The 17,175-nt window shown below is 34.8% G+C and overlaps 1 protein-coding gene across 1 annotated transcript in view; it reads left to right on the forward strand.

Moving 5' to 3' along the window:
* epha3 (eph receptor A3) overlaps nucleotides 1-12,851 on the forward strand; it is a 161,386-nt gene extending 148,535 nt beyond the window's left edge. The window contains exons 14-15 of the mRNA XM_016231088.1: nucleotides 2,569-2,724; nucleotides 11,198-12,851. Coding sequence (XP_016086574.1) covers nucleotides 2,569-2,724; nucleotides 11,198-11,303 — 262 coding nt within the window. The 3' untranslated portion in view covers nucleotides 11,304-12,851. The remainder of the gene's footprint in view (nucleotides 1-2,568; nucleotides 2,725-11,197) is intronic.
* The last annotated feature ends 4,324 nt before the right edge of the window (nucleotides 12,852-17,175 follow it).

Raw genomic sequence — 17,175 nt, forward strand, 5'->3', positions numbered from 1 at the left:
AATTAATTAATTAATTAATTAATTAATTAATTAATTAATTAATTAATTAATTAATTAATTAATTAATTAATTAATTAATTAATTAATTAATTAATTAATTAATTAATTAATTAATTAATAAAAAAAAAAGATAGAACCCATTTAATTAAAAGGGTTATAAAATACGTTTTATTTACTGTTTTTATGTGCCATAATTAAGTTTAGAATTTAGTTTTCTCTGACAAGTTTAATGAAATTAATTGTTTGTTTTTTTTGTTTGTTTTTTTACTGTTTATTATTAACTGTTTGTTTTGCTTTTTGGGGGGGTTATGCTTTGCTTTGTGTTTTGTGTGCTGTGTTTTTTAGTGCTGTTTTCTGTTCTGTGATTTTGTTGTTTTGCTTTGCTTTACTTTGCTTTGTTTTGCTTGTTTTGTTTTGTTTTCGGTTTCATTTGGTACTTGCTGTACCTTTAAGACTAAATGTAAACTTGCTTGTGAAATTAGATACAGCAGTGCTGTGCACATAGTTACAAGCTGCAGGTTTGATGTTAAGTCAGTGATGTTAAGTCAGTTAAGTTAAGTGATGTTAATGTAATCTTCGCTGTCCCATCCTTAAATATAACAGTCTTTTAACAAAGCTGCATCACGTTTAGAAAGGTTCACGAAACAACTGGCACATAAATGTGCTGCTCCAACTGTGAAGGTAAGACTAAAACGATCAAAGACATTGTTAAAAATAAACTTCAACCACTCTCTCCTGACATTAGAAAAGGATTTCTAAAGATCCTGAGTGCATCGGTGCAGTACTTGCAGACCGCTCTATTCAATGAGCTGTGTCAGCACTTACTGATCCTGTTTGCCAAGTAACTTGGATCCATTCAGCATTCTTTTCCAGTCAACTCAGTGTACATTATTCTTTTATTTTCATCACACAGTAATGGAACACTGGGAACATGTGGATCTGAGTCCACTTCCTGCTATCTTAATTTGTTTATTTACATGAATATAAATATCAGTTCCCAAAGGAATTGTAATCTCATTTGTGTCTGTTCCCCTGGTTTCAATCAGGTGCTATTGGACCTGAATTGTGGATTTCAGATGCTGTGAAATGATCACTTGTATTTATAACATCTATATTTTATCTAGCATGTCCATACATTGGTTGTCAGAAACTGCAGAGACCTCAAATGAAGACCTCTGGATATCAGTACCTTTAAGAACTACCTAAATATCTTTCTCTAATATTTAGTTCTAATTGTATATTAGTATTAGGATGATTTTAAACAGGCTATATTTTAAGAGTCACATTTAAATTGAATTTTGTATGCAAGGAATGCATTTTTTTTATTCAGTTATTTTTAAATTAATTTTAGTTTTTGAATTGTTTTTAATTAATTTTAGATGTATCATTAAAATGTTTTGTTTGACACTTTCACAATCTGGAATTGCTTTCATAATGTTGTTTTTAGAGGGCAACTCAATGTGATTACGTTATAAAATGTCCATATTTTCCCACCCACATGAAAAAAAATATTATAGTAATTTATAGTACATTTTATAGTGTTTTTGAACCACACTATAGTAAAGTGTATTAGACTGTATATATTATAGTATTTACAACACTTTGTTAATGAATGCTACAGCATACTGTAGTATTAACTATAGTGAACTGATAAACTGTAATAAATACTGTAGTATACTTTAGTTTTTACTACAGTAAACTGTAGTGTATTGTAGTATAATATACCCTAGAGTTGTAGAAAACTTAGTACAGTATTGGGTAAAGTAATTTGTTTATATTACTATAGTTGTTATATTACCACAGCACCTAGAATTAGAATTACCACAACACATTAATTCAAGTACTTTACTATAGTATGGTTCAAAAACACTATAGTTTTTACTATAAATTACTATAGTATGTTTTTAATGTGGGCATAAATGGATTGCATATAAACATTTCCATACTGTATCTGCCAGTAACATGTTAAAAGTGTGTTCATTTAATTGAGTAGCTAATTAAACTTCACTTATATATACTGTATTTTTGTGTAGGTCTATAAATGCGTTGGTTAATAAGGTAGCCTTTTACCCATGCAATAAACAATGGAAACTAGTATTGGAATGTGAACAATGGGAAGTCATCAGAAACAGAGATGTCTGTGTATTCGAATAAACATTCCTAAATGTATTGCTTTCTTCCTACGGAATGCTTGCCATAACACAGATGGAGAGAATCAGTCCCACTTCTCTGCAGGTATTTCCGTATGGAGACCTTGGATGCAAGCTTGCATATCGGGTTTGAAGGCCTTTGTGTTTAGCCTTTGCTTGCACTTTTATAAGCTTGTTTTCTCCGTAAATGACATTTGTCAAACGTGATGGGAATTGCAGACGGCCACAACTTCAGTGTTGTATTTTTTTCAGCATCAGCGAGTTGTGATCTCTTAAAAAGCTGTTGTGTATTAGTTCTACAAAAGTATTCTGCAAATGAAAGTTACTTGTGCTTCAGTTCTGTTGGGCTGCACAAACAAATACTTTAATATTCACAATTCAACTAACAGTGCATTCTCTGTTTTTCATCTCTTCTCAGACCAGTGAATCTGCTTCTGGACAGGACCAGCACTGACATCACTTCCTTTCACACAATGGGTGATTGGCTGGAGAGTGCGAGGACGTTGCCCTGTAAAGATGCATTCCGTGGGGTCAGCTACAGCTCCTGTGATACACTGGCTAAAACCTCAGCAGAGTAAGAGTATTTTACTATACAGCCTTTTTCTTTTTTTCTATTATAAAACTAAAATCTACACTACCGGTCAAAAGTTTGGAATCATAACAATTTTTTAATGTTTTCAAAAGAAGTCTCTTACTCCCACTAATGCTGCATTTATTTGATTAAAAATACAGTTAAAACTATATAGTTTTACAGTTACATTGTGAAATATTATTACAATTAAAAATAACAGTTTTCTATATTAATATACTTTAAAATGTAATTTATTCCTGTGTTGCAAAGCTGAATTTTCAGCATCATTACTCCAGTATTCAGTGTCACATGATCCTTCAGAAATCATTATAATATGATGATTTGGTGCTCGGTTATTTACAAAAAAATTCAAAAGTTACATTATACATTTACATTATAAATGTCTTTACATTTCATCAATTTAATGCATCCTTGCTGAATAAAATAATTTATTTTAAATTAATTACATTTTCAAATATATTGGAAAACAGTTATTTTAAATTGTAATAATATTCCACAATATTGCCATTTGTACTGTATGTTTTTATCAAATATATGCAGCCTTTCAGCAACATTAAAAAAGTCTTAATTATTCCAAACTTTTGAATGGAAGTGTATTTTTGTGAACAATCATAAGTGCAAACATACTTTTGTTTATACTGTGCATATCATCAGTTTTGAAGGAACAGTCGAATATGCTTGTTGTTTAGACCCAAATGATATTATTTCTTCCATGAAACAAAAAAAGGGATTTTTTTTTTATCGTCAGTTTTGATGTGTTTATTCCCTTATTTGGTAATTCTTCTATTAGAATTGTCCCTGTGCTTAAGGGTTAGCATTCTGTACTTTTCAGTCCAAGGCAAAAGACAAGTGATATAATTTAAGTTTGCTGGCATAAAACAGTTTAAAACCAATGCAGAAGACGATGACAAATGTATTTACAGATCAGTTTCCAGTAAATGAAGCCCAGCGTTGGCTAATCCTTTAAAGGTGGCCATTACATTTGTTATTAATCTCCAGTGACAGTGCTTTAGTAATGTTTTCTTCTATTGTAATCCAATAAATGGAAGAAGCAGAAAAACAAAACCTCTTTTGCCAAAAATAAAAGTGCTGTCCTCCTATAATCCCCAGTCTTGGAAGCAATCTAACGGCTTGAGTTGGGCACATTCCCCTGAGTCAAACAAATTTCTAATAATATAGACCCTATTCTGCTCCAGAGTATGGGTCTGCATTTATGGGAAATGCTTTGTAGATGTTGATTAGGAACCTTGCCTTGCCTGGTTAGCATCTCCTAAAACCACTTTTCGATTCCAATGACGGGGTATTTGACAATGTAAATAATTTGACATTCATAACTTGAGAATGATCAAAGGGCCGGTCTGGGAACAGTGGCAGTGCTGTGCTGCATGTTACCCTTAGGACTAAACATCTAAACACTCAGCAGTCTGTAATTAAGCCTGCTTGCGGTTATATTTTGTTCAGATGTCAGCGTAAATAATCGCATGCAAATAGCGACCCTCATCCATGACCCAGATTGGGTTATTTAACATGCAGTTCGTCTCTCAGTGTTTGGCCTTCGGTAGTGAGTGGACACCACCACTCTTTGACTGACCACAGAGTTATGTTTGTGAATTTTAAGGGCAAATATGTTGATTTATATGCTTTAACTGCTGAAAATACCAAGATCACCATTATATATATATATATATATATATATATATAACTTATAAGTTTTGCTGGTAAACAGCATCCATCAACTAAGCCAACATCAAACCATCACTAACCAGCCAAAGCGAAACCACACCAGAATAAACCACTACTCAGTGGTGTATAAAGTACCTGAAAGCCATACTCAAGTGAAAGTACAGATATCTTACCAGAAAATGACTTTGGTAGAAGTTGAAGTCATCGTTTAGAATATTACTCGAATAAAAGTCTTAAAGTATGTGATATTTATTGTACTTAAATACGAAAAGTATTTTTTTTATCTTAAACGTACTTAAGTATTGAAAGTAAAAGTAAGTGCAAAACGGAAAAGAAGCAAATAAATATATATATAAAAAAATTTCATACACAGCTTGAGTAGCAAGATTGTGTTCAGTTTTAACTCTTTTTTCCATTTTGTGTTTTTAGGGTAAGAATAAGAAACACTTCATCCGGTACTAGTGTCTTTCATTCCAACATAAGAAAACATTTCTGGAATCTGCATCTGAAATAGCATTTCGATGTACTTACAGTTTATGTATCTCAGAGGGGACATGGATACATTTAAACTGCAGTTACAGATGCATTAATATGCCTAATGTTTTGTTTTTAACATAAAACGAATCCTGATATTTGAATTTAAAACATGAAAAAATAGTCGAAATGTTAAATTAAAACCGCCAGTAGGTGACAGCAAGTGACTGTTAATGAGTGAGTCATTGAGATTCAACCGATTCATTCAAACGACTGATTCATTCAGAACCAAAGCATTTGACTGTGTTAATGAGTGAATCACTGAATCATTTATTCAACTGATTCATTCAAAAAGCTGATTCCTTCAATAAGTAAACACCGTCCATTGCTCAGAGACGCAAAACAGTGCTGTGATCTTTGTTTGGAACTATTTTCGTTAGCAAAATTCAGCAAAAACAAGCAATATTATGTCTAAAATGTAAGTCACTTATTGCTTTATTGAACTTGTATAAGATGATTATTATATGTGTTCATGCTGAAAAACGGTACTCTTTGTGTGATATAGATTGTTAAATAAATTAAATTATATAAATATATTTTAGCATTTTTGCCGTCTACAATTTAGAATGGCTGGAATTTTGAGTTTTAATAGATTAATAAATCAACGTGCGTGCACTCTGTGTGTGATTTGGTGAGCCTACTATAGCCAATTTTTAGAAGTCTAACTTAAAAGCGCCAGACCACTGATTCGTCAAACCTGCTTTCCTGCAGTCCGTGTGCTTCTGACTTCTGACTATTTTGTAGTAAATAACGAATATGCTTCGGGGAAATGTATCGGAGTAAAAGTATGCATTTTAATTAGGAAATGTAGTGGAGTAAAAGTAAAAGTTGGCTGAAATATAAAAACTTAAGTAAAGTACAGATACTCCCCAAAAAATACTTAAGTACTGTAACGAAGTATTATTACTTTGTTACATTACACCACTGCCACTACTAACCAGGCTAAATCCAGCACCAAATCAGTTCTAGACAGCATATTAACCAGAATTTAACCACATAAATAAGCACCGAAGTAAAAGCACACCAACATTAAGCAATACTAACCATTGACAAGTAAACACTAACGAGCATAAAAACCAAAAAAAAAAGAAAATGACCAAAAGACCAGCATTGCACCAGCATGAGAATTTATATTGGTCTGTTCAGCAGTACTGCACCAATCTGAGAGCCTTCAATAAAGATAAAGATTGACACCTCAAAAATTGCTTCACAAAATAGTTCAAATTTAAATAAGCTATTGGTGTTTAATGGGTCTACCAGGAAGATGAAGAATCGCAAGAGATAGATCATTATTGATGATTCAGTCACTTATCACTTTACCTTGGTTGTGTTGTTGTTGGGGATATAGTAAGTTTACCAGATGTTTGGCCTCTTACTGCAATTTCATGTGAAATTGTGCAGAACGTTAGGCTCTTTATTCTATCATTGAAGGTTTTTCCTTGTTTAGCACAAGTCGCATTAAAACTGTAGATAAATCTGAATTGATATAGCAGGCAGCATGCAATAGTTATACTTTCTTGTGTCTTGTTGAGATATTTCTGGTAAAACAACACATTTTCTTTGAAAAATGGAAGTTAATAGAATTCAAATGACACTTTTTTTCATATTATATAGTAAATAAGTTATAAATTGTCACTTAAAACAAAGCTCCAGTTTTTTTTTTCATGTGTGTTTTGTTTAGTATACTTCAGGGGGGGAAAAATGAAATTAAATAAATAATATAAGAGTATATATTTTCAGTCTTTTATGTACTTATCAAAGAGGCCTATACTTAAGTATACTTAGTTTATACTGAGAAGTATACAGAAAAGTCCAAGTATATTTGGCCTATAATTGTGATTTATATTCACTGGGCGCTGAGATACAAAGTGATTTGCGCTACGCTAGCCACGGCGAAATTATCAAAACTTTTACCGGGAGTTCTATTTGGACGCCCCGTATCTACTGGCCGCGCGGGTAATCGTCACAGAGCCAGCTGCAAAAGTTGAACAATTTTGAACTTTGACCGCTTTCCGCGTCCTGTGTGAAAGCCGCTTAATCTCTATAATTTAGTATTCTAAGTATGCTTGGCTTGTAATTATGTTTACTCTTTTGATAGAGTGGCCTATTATTATTATTATTATTATTATTATTTCTACACATATTGGCTTCGTTTAGGTACTCCAGCATATGTTTTACCTCCTGATAAACTTACATGTTCAAGTCTATAATAACAAGTCAGCTTTGGGTGCAATAGTTTAGAGTAAAATACGACATGGGTGGAACTAAACTTGATCTTTTTGTACACCATGCTATTAACCTACACAGAAACAGATCGACATTTGGATCATTTTATTATTCATTATTTTATGGTGTGTGTAAACTATAAGTATGATTTTTAGTTCACTGAAAGAAAATGTACAAGTAGTAACTATACAAACTATTAAACTGGTTTACTGAGTGTATACTTCAAAGTTTCTTTTATAAACTAAAAAGTGAGTTAGACATACAGTATAGCTAGTAAACTAACAGTACCCCTAAGTTTACTTGAAGTACAGTTCACAGAATCGTTACAAAAAAGAAGAACTTAGATGTAAATTAGTTGTATACTCATTGCCTACTGTTATAGTATAAACAATAAACTAAAAATTCAACCAAATTAGTCCAAGACGTATTGAAATTGTACACTTTCAAGTGTACTACTAGTACATTGATTTTAGTATACTTACTACATAAAGTATATTTTGGAAAACACTGGGGCTTTACTACTAAAAAGACCTTGAAATATACTTCTTTTTTGTAATGGATTTTTTATAAAAAGAAAATGATTTGACCAGACTAGTTTGCATTTCTGTTTTCTTACAGCTGTTATAATGGTATAGCAGTTACTTCTTGATTTCAGCTGTTTGCAATCACAATGTATCCTTGCATTTTAATTAGCATTACAGACAACATGCCTCTGAATTTGTTAAATCTGCTATATTGAAGCTTGAATTTGACTCTGTAGTAGATCAAACGACTTTTGCCACACAGAAATGTTGCAGGCCTGTCTTGATTGACATTGTGAGCGTTTGTTTGGCTGATGTCAGTGCATTGACGATAAACAACCTGTGTGTCAGTCGATCTAAAGCTGTATTCTGCCCATAGAATCTGTCTGACTGAAGTCAGACCAGCAGCCACGTGCCCTGAGTGGGAGCCGTCCATGGGAATTACAACACTTTAAAGCTTAGAGACTGGATGGTGGGTTCTGATCGTAGCTTTTCTGTTACTGGCTGCTCCCTCAAGCTTTTGCTTGCGCTCATGTCCAGATCAGGACTAAATTGCTGCTGCACCTTCTAGAAGGGTTTCTAACAGAACTCGTGCCTGAGGTGTGCATAGATTGTAACTTAGATTATAACTTAAACCTGCTTGCACTAATATGCTATAATGATCTTCACTGCACAGCTTTTGCATCCCTTGATCTGACAATACTAAGAAAAAAGATTTTTTGTTGTTGTTGTTTTGCAAAAGCTTCTGTATTTGAGGTGTACATTAAAGTGATTGGTTTGCCACATTTTTGCAATGTACTGTCGGATCTAATGGGAAAAACGTGACTTAATATGAGTTTTTGTAAAACCTGAAATAGGCAGTACAAATTGCTGCAGTTTCCAGTAGAAATGTCCATTGAGTTGAATTTTATTTTATACAGAGGAGGCCTTATCAAGGCTAAACAAGTCAAGCATGTCAACAAATAATAATCTAGTGACTTAAATACCACATACAGGAATAATTTTTTCATCCTAATTAAATATAATTGTATACCTAAAATTCAACCAGAGAAGAGACCACTACAGAGAGTGGGTCAAACCCAAAACGCAAGCTCTGGCTGTAGGTCTTAAAATAGATTTACAACAAAACATTTGTTTCTGGATAGTTGGCCAAAATTAAAAATCTGTTTTAACTTTTGCCTGTCCTGCCAATAATTCCACTGGCCTGGCACAAATATTATAAACTGTTAGTTTGACCAAATATTTTATGTTTAAATTAGATTATTATTATTATTATTATTATTATTATTGTTGTGACATATTTAAATTAAACAAATATGCAACTACAATATTCATTATTTTAATCCAAAATATTAATATCCAATAATTATTTTAATCACACATCCAAAAGTGTTTTTTTTTTAAGAAATAATACTTATTTCTGTATTATTTTATTTATATTCAATTGAAAGTTACAATACTATTACAAAAGTTTCTGTTTCAGATCAATTCTGTTCTTATCGTTTTCAACATGATAATAAGAAATGTTTCTTGAGCAGCAATTCAGCATATTTGAATGATTTCTGAAGAATCATGTGACACTAAAGACTGGAGTAATGATGCCGAAAATTCAGCTTTGCATCACAAGACATTTTTTTATTTTTATATACAGCTCATAAGTTTACATACCCATTGCAGAATATGCAAATATGTTAATAATTTTAACAAAATAAGAGAGCTCATGAAAATTGCAAGTTATTTTTTTTATTTAGTACTGTCCTGAATAAGCTATTTCACATAATCACGTTTATATATACACCACAAGAAAAAAATTATAACAATGTATACAAATGACCCGTTCAAAAGTTTACATACCTTTGAATCTTAATACTGTGTGTCATTTCCTGGATGATCCACGACTGTTTTTCTGTTTTGTGATAGTTGTTCATAAGTTGGTCCTGAGCAGTTCAACTGCCTGCTGTTCTTCAGAAATATCCCCCAGCTCCTGCACATTCTTTGGTTTTCCAGCATCTTCTGCATATTTGAACCTTTTCCAAAAGTGACTGTATGATTTTCAGACCCATCGTTTCACACTGAGGACAACTGAGGGACTCGTATGCAACTATTACAGAAGGTTCAAATGCTTACCAATGCTCCAGAAGGAAAACCCATGCATTAAGAGCCATTCTGTTCAAACCTTCTGTAATAGTTGCATACGAGTCCCTCAGTTGTCCTCAGTGTGAAAAGATGGATCTCAAAATCATACAGTCACTTTTGGAAAAGGTTAAAATATGCAGAAGATGCTGGAAAACCAAAGAATGTGCAGGAGCTAGGGGATTTTTCTGAAGAACAGCAGGCAGTTGAACTGCTCAGGACCAACGCAGGACTCATGAACAACTATCACAAAACAGAAAATATATACCTTGTGGGGTATATATAAACATCTGTTATGTAAAATAGCTTTTTCAGGACAGTACTAAATAAAAAAATAACAAGCAATTTTCATGACCTCTCTTATTTTGTTTAAATTATTAACATATTTGCATATTCTGCAAGGGGTATGTAAACTTATGAGCACAACTGTATATATAGAAAACATTTTAATTTTATAATATTTGTAGCTTTTTCAGGACAGTACTAAATAAAAAATAACATGCAATTTTCATGACCTCTCTTATTTTGTTTAAATTATTAACATATTTGCATATTCTGCAAGGGGTATGTAAACTTATGAGCACAACTGTATATATAGAAAACATTTTAATTTTATAATATTTCGCAATTTTACAGATTTTACCGTATTTTTTATCAAATGAATGCAGCCTCGGTTAGCATAAGAGACTTATTTGAACAATAGTGTATATTCTGAACCCATGCAATAACTTTATTTGAACAGAACAAATTTTACTCATTACTCCTCATAACCTTGTCGCAGGGAAAGTAAACAGCTTTTTTAGCACCACTGCTGTTCATTTCACCTGTGAACTACAGCGACAGTACCTGCAGCGACGCATTTTACGCATGTAGAGTCACGTTTTTCCTATGAGACCAGGTCGGATATGTGCACACGGGATGAACTCATCCATATGGTAAGTCTGGAGAGTCTATCCACGATTGTAAATAATGCAAGCTCCTGTCAGCTGTTGCATGGATCTCATTAAATGAAAAATGTCGTTCTTTTTCCCTCTGGGGTAACCCTGACAGTGCTGTTCCTTTCAAATTACAGTAGAAATAACCGATGAAGCAGCTACTCCAATTTCTCATCACAGGAAGCTGTAAATCAGCCCAGTGTTTAAGTTATAACACAAAGTCTGTCACGAGTCCAGCTCCTCAGCTTATTGTATGCGTATGGCAGCATGGTGTCCTCCTGGAATACTTCGGCCTACATGACTGACACAAGCGGTCTAAGGCAGATCGCCGCTGCGGGCTTGTCATTAATGTCACCGTATGTCAAACCGTGAGCGCTATATTACCCGTCGTCACTGTCTCTCTCTCTCCTCTCTGACACACAGGGACTTCAAGAAAGTCGGTGGGACGATCGTTGGACCTCAGAAGAAGATCGTGAGCAGCCTAACAACACTTGAAACACACTCAAAGAACGGTCCAGTTCCTGTGTAAAATTAAAAACGAGCGACTGAAATGAAAGACACCTAAACGAGATTGATGCTGCTTTGGCTTTAACAGACAGGAAGTAAATATTAAACGAAAAGAGGAAGTGGAACTACAATTCTTGAACACATGTGCGAAGCAGAACAACCTTCCTGGAGAAAAATCACGTCTTCCCGGGCACGAGGTGCAAAGACGATGAGCCAGCGATTATCGGCGAGAGAGGCGGATGAGCGCGGGCCTCGTGTTTAGGAGTCTACGGTTTCGCCGCATGGCTCCTCCTAGAGGACGGAAGCCGGTCCGATCCGAATGGATTTAACGAAGAGCTCTTCACATGTGGCAGGGGAGCATTAAAAAGCCTTCAGGAAAAGCTTTGCATAAGCAACCGTCTTCCTTTTGGAAGGTAGCACTTCAGAGAGGCAATAGCTTGCACCCCAGAGTTTTGGTGGTTTCTTGTAGAAAAGCCCCCTTTATTAATTCTTCTGAAGAACGGCAGGAGAAATACAGCTGGTTACTGTTAGAGCAATCTGGTGATGCTTGTTAGGATCTGACACGTTTGGCTATATATTTGATAATTGCAAGTGCAGAGAGCCATTCTCTAGAATCAGGGATTTAGTAGCGGAGACCTTGGGTAAACATGCCATTTTAAAGGTGTATTTGTTAATGTAGCCCATGACATGTTTGTTTGCACCACTGTGTTCAGATGATATATGAATTCATTATCAAATAAAAACAGTACAGTATAAAGAAAATAAACTGTTTACTAGAATCAGTAACAGTCATAATGCATCACATGAGAAAAGCAGACAGAATAGAGTGATGATGTGTTTTTGCAGGCCAACCCAAATGTTAGTATGACCAATAGAACTTTGCCATTGGTTTTTGGATTATTGCTGAAAATAGGCTCTTACACTTCCAGAGCTTATTTTAGGCATTTAACCAAAAGTCCATTCACAAAATCCATTGACGATGGAAGCGGAAGTGCTAAAATGCTAACTTGTTTCTAAGTTTTGACCTGCAAATATATGTCATCCCTGCAACTCTCTATACCAGCAGGATTTGGACTCAGAAGTCTCAGATATGATGAGGTAAATGGGCTGTGTTCGAAATAAAATACTAGCTTACTACATACTTAACACTCCCCGTTTTGTTTAGTATGTGAAACAAAAGATTTTGCAGCAACATGCTAAATAATTGACACGTGACCTCATCTTGGTTAAGTCAGCGACATCCAATTATCAACTTACAAACATTTTTAATCCAATTATGTGTAAAATTCATACTGAAATCATGTTGACTTGATTTCAATTTGACTCGATTCACCTCAGATATGGCTTCACTTTTCGCTTGTCCCCACAGATGCTCTCCATTCTGGCAACACCTACTTTTCCCAATCCAAATCAGTTCCCAATTGATTAAACAAAGTCCCACCCTCCATTTTTTTCTCGTTGAATATCCTGGAATCAGATTATGGAAAGAAAATGAGTTGTGAATGTCACTTCACATTGAGTTTAACATTTGGCAACCAATCAAATAATGAGTCAAGAAAGATAATTAAAGTCCCCATGAAATCAAAATTAAAGTTTTTTGGGTGTTAGTATCAATATGTTAGTCTTAAGGTTATCTATAAGGCAGTGTGCTCCAAAACAGTGACAAAATTCACATTTAGAAGATATAAGCATTCAAAGTCACATCGTACTTCAGCTTCTCATCAAACTTTCTGTCCAATCAAATGCGCTCTAGAATCCGAATCGCCCACCCCCTACACTATAAAATAGATGCTGAAGCTGCGGCTGAAATCGGTCACTTGTCCACAGAATTAGTGTTTTCTGTACAGTGAACGTGGCACGTAGTGCACTTTATAGGGGACAGGGAACGATTCAAACAGTGTAAATATGCTTTCCATTGAGGAAAAAAAGAAGTCTGGTTTTGCGCTGTGTCACGCTAACCACCGCACCACACACACACTCTGCTCCGGTCCAGAGACATGATAGCATGGAGCGGATCACATGCGCGAGTCGGCACAGACCACAAAATGTATCGGAGCTATTTGAATTCTACACAGAATGCTATATTTTATAGCAATATGGATGAGATTGTGGCTGGCATACCCTGTCAAATGTGGCTTTACGCAGCTCAACAGCTCTGAACGGCTCTAGCCCAAGCTGATATATAAACGAACGCTATTGGCTATTTTAAAAAGGGGCGGGGCTGCTTGATATGCCCCGCCCTGTCTTCCTGTTTCAGTTAAAATGACGTCAACACATAGAGTAACGCTGCGTGTTTCTAAGCATTTCAGGGGACCTTTAAATATCACTTGTGATTTTATCTTTTTTCTAAACTAGTTCACCTAGAAATGTTTCAAACAAAACATTTGGTCTTCATTTACTCACTGTCACGTCAATCCAGACCTGGCTTTATTTCTTATGCAGAACATAAAAGAAAATCAATGCAATGTGCAAAGAAGTCAATGTGCACCAAAACTGTTTGGTAACCAACATTACTCAAAATATCTTTTTTCTTCCACAAGCAAAAGAAATTCATCCAGCGTTGGAACTTTTTGGGGTGAACTATCCCTTTAAGCGCAAACCCCACCCCACAGACGATTTCATTGGTCGACTCAATCAAAAGAGGTTCAGATGTTTCAGGCAATCAGTGCTGTTGACCATACCAATGAAATCCAATGGGCAGAGTTTACGCTGAACTGGATTGTGAAAAAACAACTCAAATATTACAGCTACTTGCAGTATTTAATTATGCTGGAAATGGAAGATCAAATCAAGCATGTTGCATTGTGGGATACAATATTATGTGCAACTCTGTTGAATACTGCACATTTTGCCTGGAGATTCCATGCATACAGAACATTTGCATACTGTGCGCAGTATATAAAATATATTATATACTTCAGGAGTAGTAAGAGTAGTGCTATTCCGTACATTACCATGCTCTGTGATTTCCTGTAGTGAAATTCACTTTGAGATCAGGACTATGAAATCTTCCAGAAGTTTCATGTGGAGGGTTATTCAAAAAAAGGACAGCTGTGTTCTGATCAAGTATCATCAGTCTTCAAAATACAAGGTTCTTCCTCATTTATTAGTTTGAGACTGATTATGGGCTTAATTAATATCATTATCCGAATATTTTCTTAAGACATCCTGATCATAAAATTAAAAAAAAACAGCACTAATGGTGCACAAATGACGGTCTGACCATGTACTGCACTACCTTATGAAGGAACAGTCCATTTTTCCTCTTCGTCCCTTTCATTCTGCCTGTAAATGTTGCTTTCTCCCTGCTGTTCGCATGTACATATGTGAACCGGACCTGTGATGATAGCAGTGGTGACTCTAGAGGTATTATCATTTACCCAGCCATCCCTTTGTACAAATGTCTGTATGTATGTATAAAAGAATGAACAAAATATCTGTGCAACTTTTACAAAACCCATTTGTATGATATTTTATGTTATTTTGTATTATATTTGTTTTACATAAAAACAATTATAATGACTTATTATTTATTTCTTAACAACAAACCACCATACACAGTGCAGTTTTTTTTTTCTTCGTAGCATTCAGTAAGTTATGACAAGGTTATGTTTCGACCCTATCAGTGTTTTTATATTTTACTTTGTTGAAGATGATGTTTTGAAGAGCAATACTGTTTTGCGTCCTGTTCCTCTTCTTTAGATGTATGTGTGTGAGTGTGTAGATGGCCTTGTCTACTAATGTAAAATGATTTGTAGTGGAAACATTTATATTTTTATAATAAACATTCTCAAAATATTTTCTAAAGAATGAATGCTAAGAAGAAAGTGTCTCGCTTTGCTGTTTGTTTTGCTTACACACACACACACACACACACACGTGTGCGCGCTCTCTGATAAAAAACATACATTATAGTGAATAAAGTAACAATATTTTTTTATATTAAGCTACTGAAAAAATATATTTAGAAAAGACGGAAAACACCTCACTTTTCTGATTAAGATTTTTAATTGATTAAATTAATTGAAATTAATTTAGAAAATGAATGAATGAATGAAAGGTAAAAGTGTAGTTGTAACTGTAATAAACAAGAAAACAAGAAACAAGAAAGAAAAACTAATTGTTATATATTGTAAAATGTTTAATGACTATAAAATGTCAAGCGGTGTAACAAAGTATTTATGTATAATTTAATTGTATAATAATACATAATTAATCATTTTAAAACATTTTCTATAAGGAACATGCAGGCTGTCCAAACCTACCTGGCCCTACGTGAAAAATGAATCGCCCCCTTCTGTTAAATCATGAAAGAACTGTGATTAATCACATCATTTTAGAAAGCTGAGTTAAATTTCACTAGCCATGCTCAGGCCTGATTACTGCCAGACCTGTTGAATCAAGAAATCACTTAAATAGAACCTGTCTGACAAAGTGAAGCATGCTTAAAGAGCAACACAGCATGCTGATCTAAAGAAATTCAAGAACAGATGAGAAACAGAATAGTTGACTGGAAAGGATTATAAAGCCATTTCTAAGACTTTGGGACTCCAGCGAACCACGGTCAGAGCCATTATCCACAAATTGAGAAAACTTGGAACAATGGTGAACCTTCCCAGGAGTGGCCGGCCAACCAACATTATTCCAAGCGTGCAACGACGACTCCTCTAGGAGGTCATAAAAGAACCCAGAACAACATCTAAAGAACTGCAGGCCTCACTTGTCTTGATTAAGGTCAGTGTTCATGATTCAACAATAAGAAAGAGACTGGGCAAAAACGGCATCCATGGGAGAGTTCCAAGGCAGAAGCCATTGCTGACCAAAAAGAACACAAAGGCTCGTCTCACATTTGCCAAACAATTTCTTGATTATCCCCAAGATCTTTGGGCAAATATTCTGTGGACTGATGCGGCAAAAGTTGAACTTTTTGGAAGGTGTGTGTCCTGTTACATCTGGCGTAAACCCAACACAGCATTTCATAAAAAGAACATCATACCAAGAGTCAAACATGGTGGTGGTAGTGTGATGATCTGGGGCTGCTTTGCAGCTTCAGGACCTGGACAACTTGCCATAACTGACGGAACCATGAATTCTGCATTCTATCAGAAAATCCTGAAGGAGAATGTCCGGCCATCAGTTTGTGACCTCAAGCTCAAGCGCACTTGGGTTATACAGCAGGACAATGATCCCAAACACACCAGCAAGTCCACCTCTGAATGGCTCAAGAAAAACCAAATGAGGGTTTTGGAGTGGCCTAGTCAAAGTCTAGACGGAAATCCGATTGAGATGCTGTTGCATGACCTTAAATAGTCCATTCATGCTTGAAAACCCTCCAAAGTGGCTGAATTAAATCAATTCTGCAAAACTGCATTATGTATTTACTTGGGTTATCTTTGTGTAATATTAAAATTACTTTTAAAAAATGTAAAAAACAGGAAGGGGGCAAAAACTTTTTTACAGCAGTGTGTGTGTGTGTGTGTGTGTGTGTGTGTGTGTGTGCATGTTTATGTGGTTTATGAGGACACAAATTTGTGTAACGAATCAGCTCATGGGAAATATGAATAATTAATCATAAATAGTTATAATTAATTATGAATATTTTAGATCTGCTGTAGATATTTAGCTGACCTCTCAGGGTCAACTGTCTTGTCAATTCTAAGAACGTTAATTTCCTGGTTAAGGGAAATAACTTCCTTACTGTACAATTCTACAAAAGCTTGTAGCATAAATCTGCATGATTAAGTGACTCCAGTTATGAGCAAACAATGAACCACGTCAAGTGTGATACAAGTAAGGATTTATTAACTACATAAACACTTAAACTAGTCTAACATACTACATAAACACATAAACTGGTCTAACATCCTACATAAACACATAAACTGGTCTAACAT

The sequence above is a fragment of the Sinocyclocheilus grahami genome, unplaced genomic scaffold (assembly GCF_001515645.1).
Source record: "Sinocyclocheilus grahami isolate Dianchi unplaced genomic scaffold, SAMN03320097.WGS_v1.1 scaffold383.1, whole genome shotgun sequence".
Taxonomy (NCBI): Eukaryota; Metazoa; Chordata; class Actinopteri; order Cypriniformes; family Cyprinidae; genus Sinocyclocheilus; species Sinocyclocheilus grahami.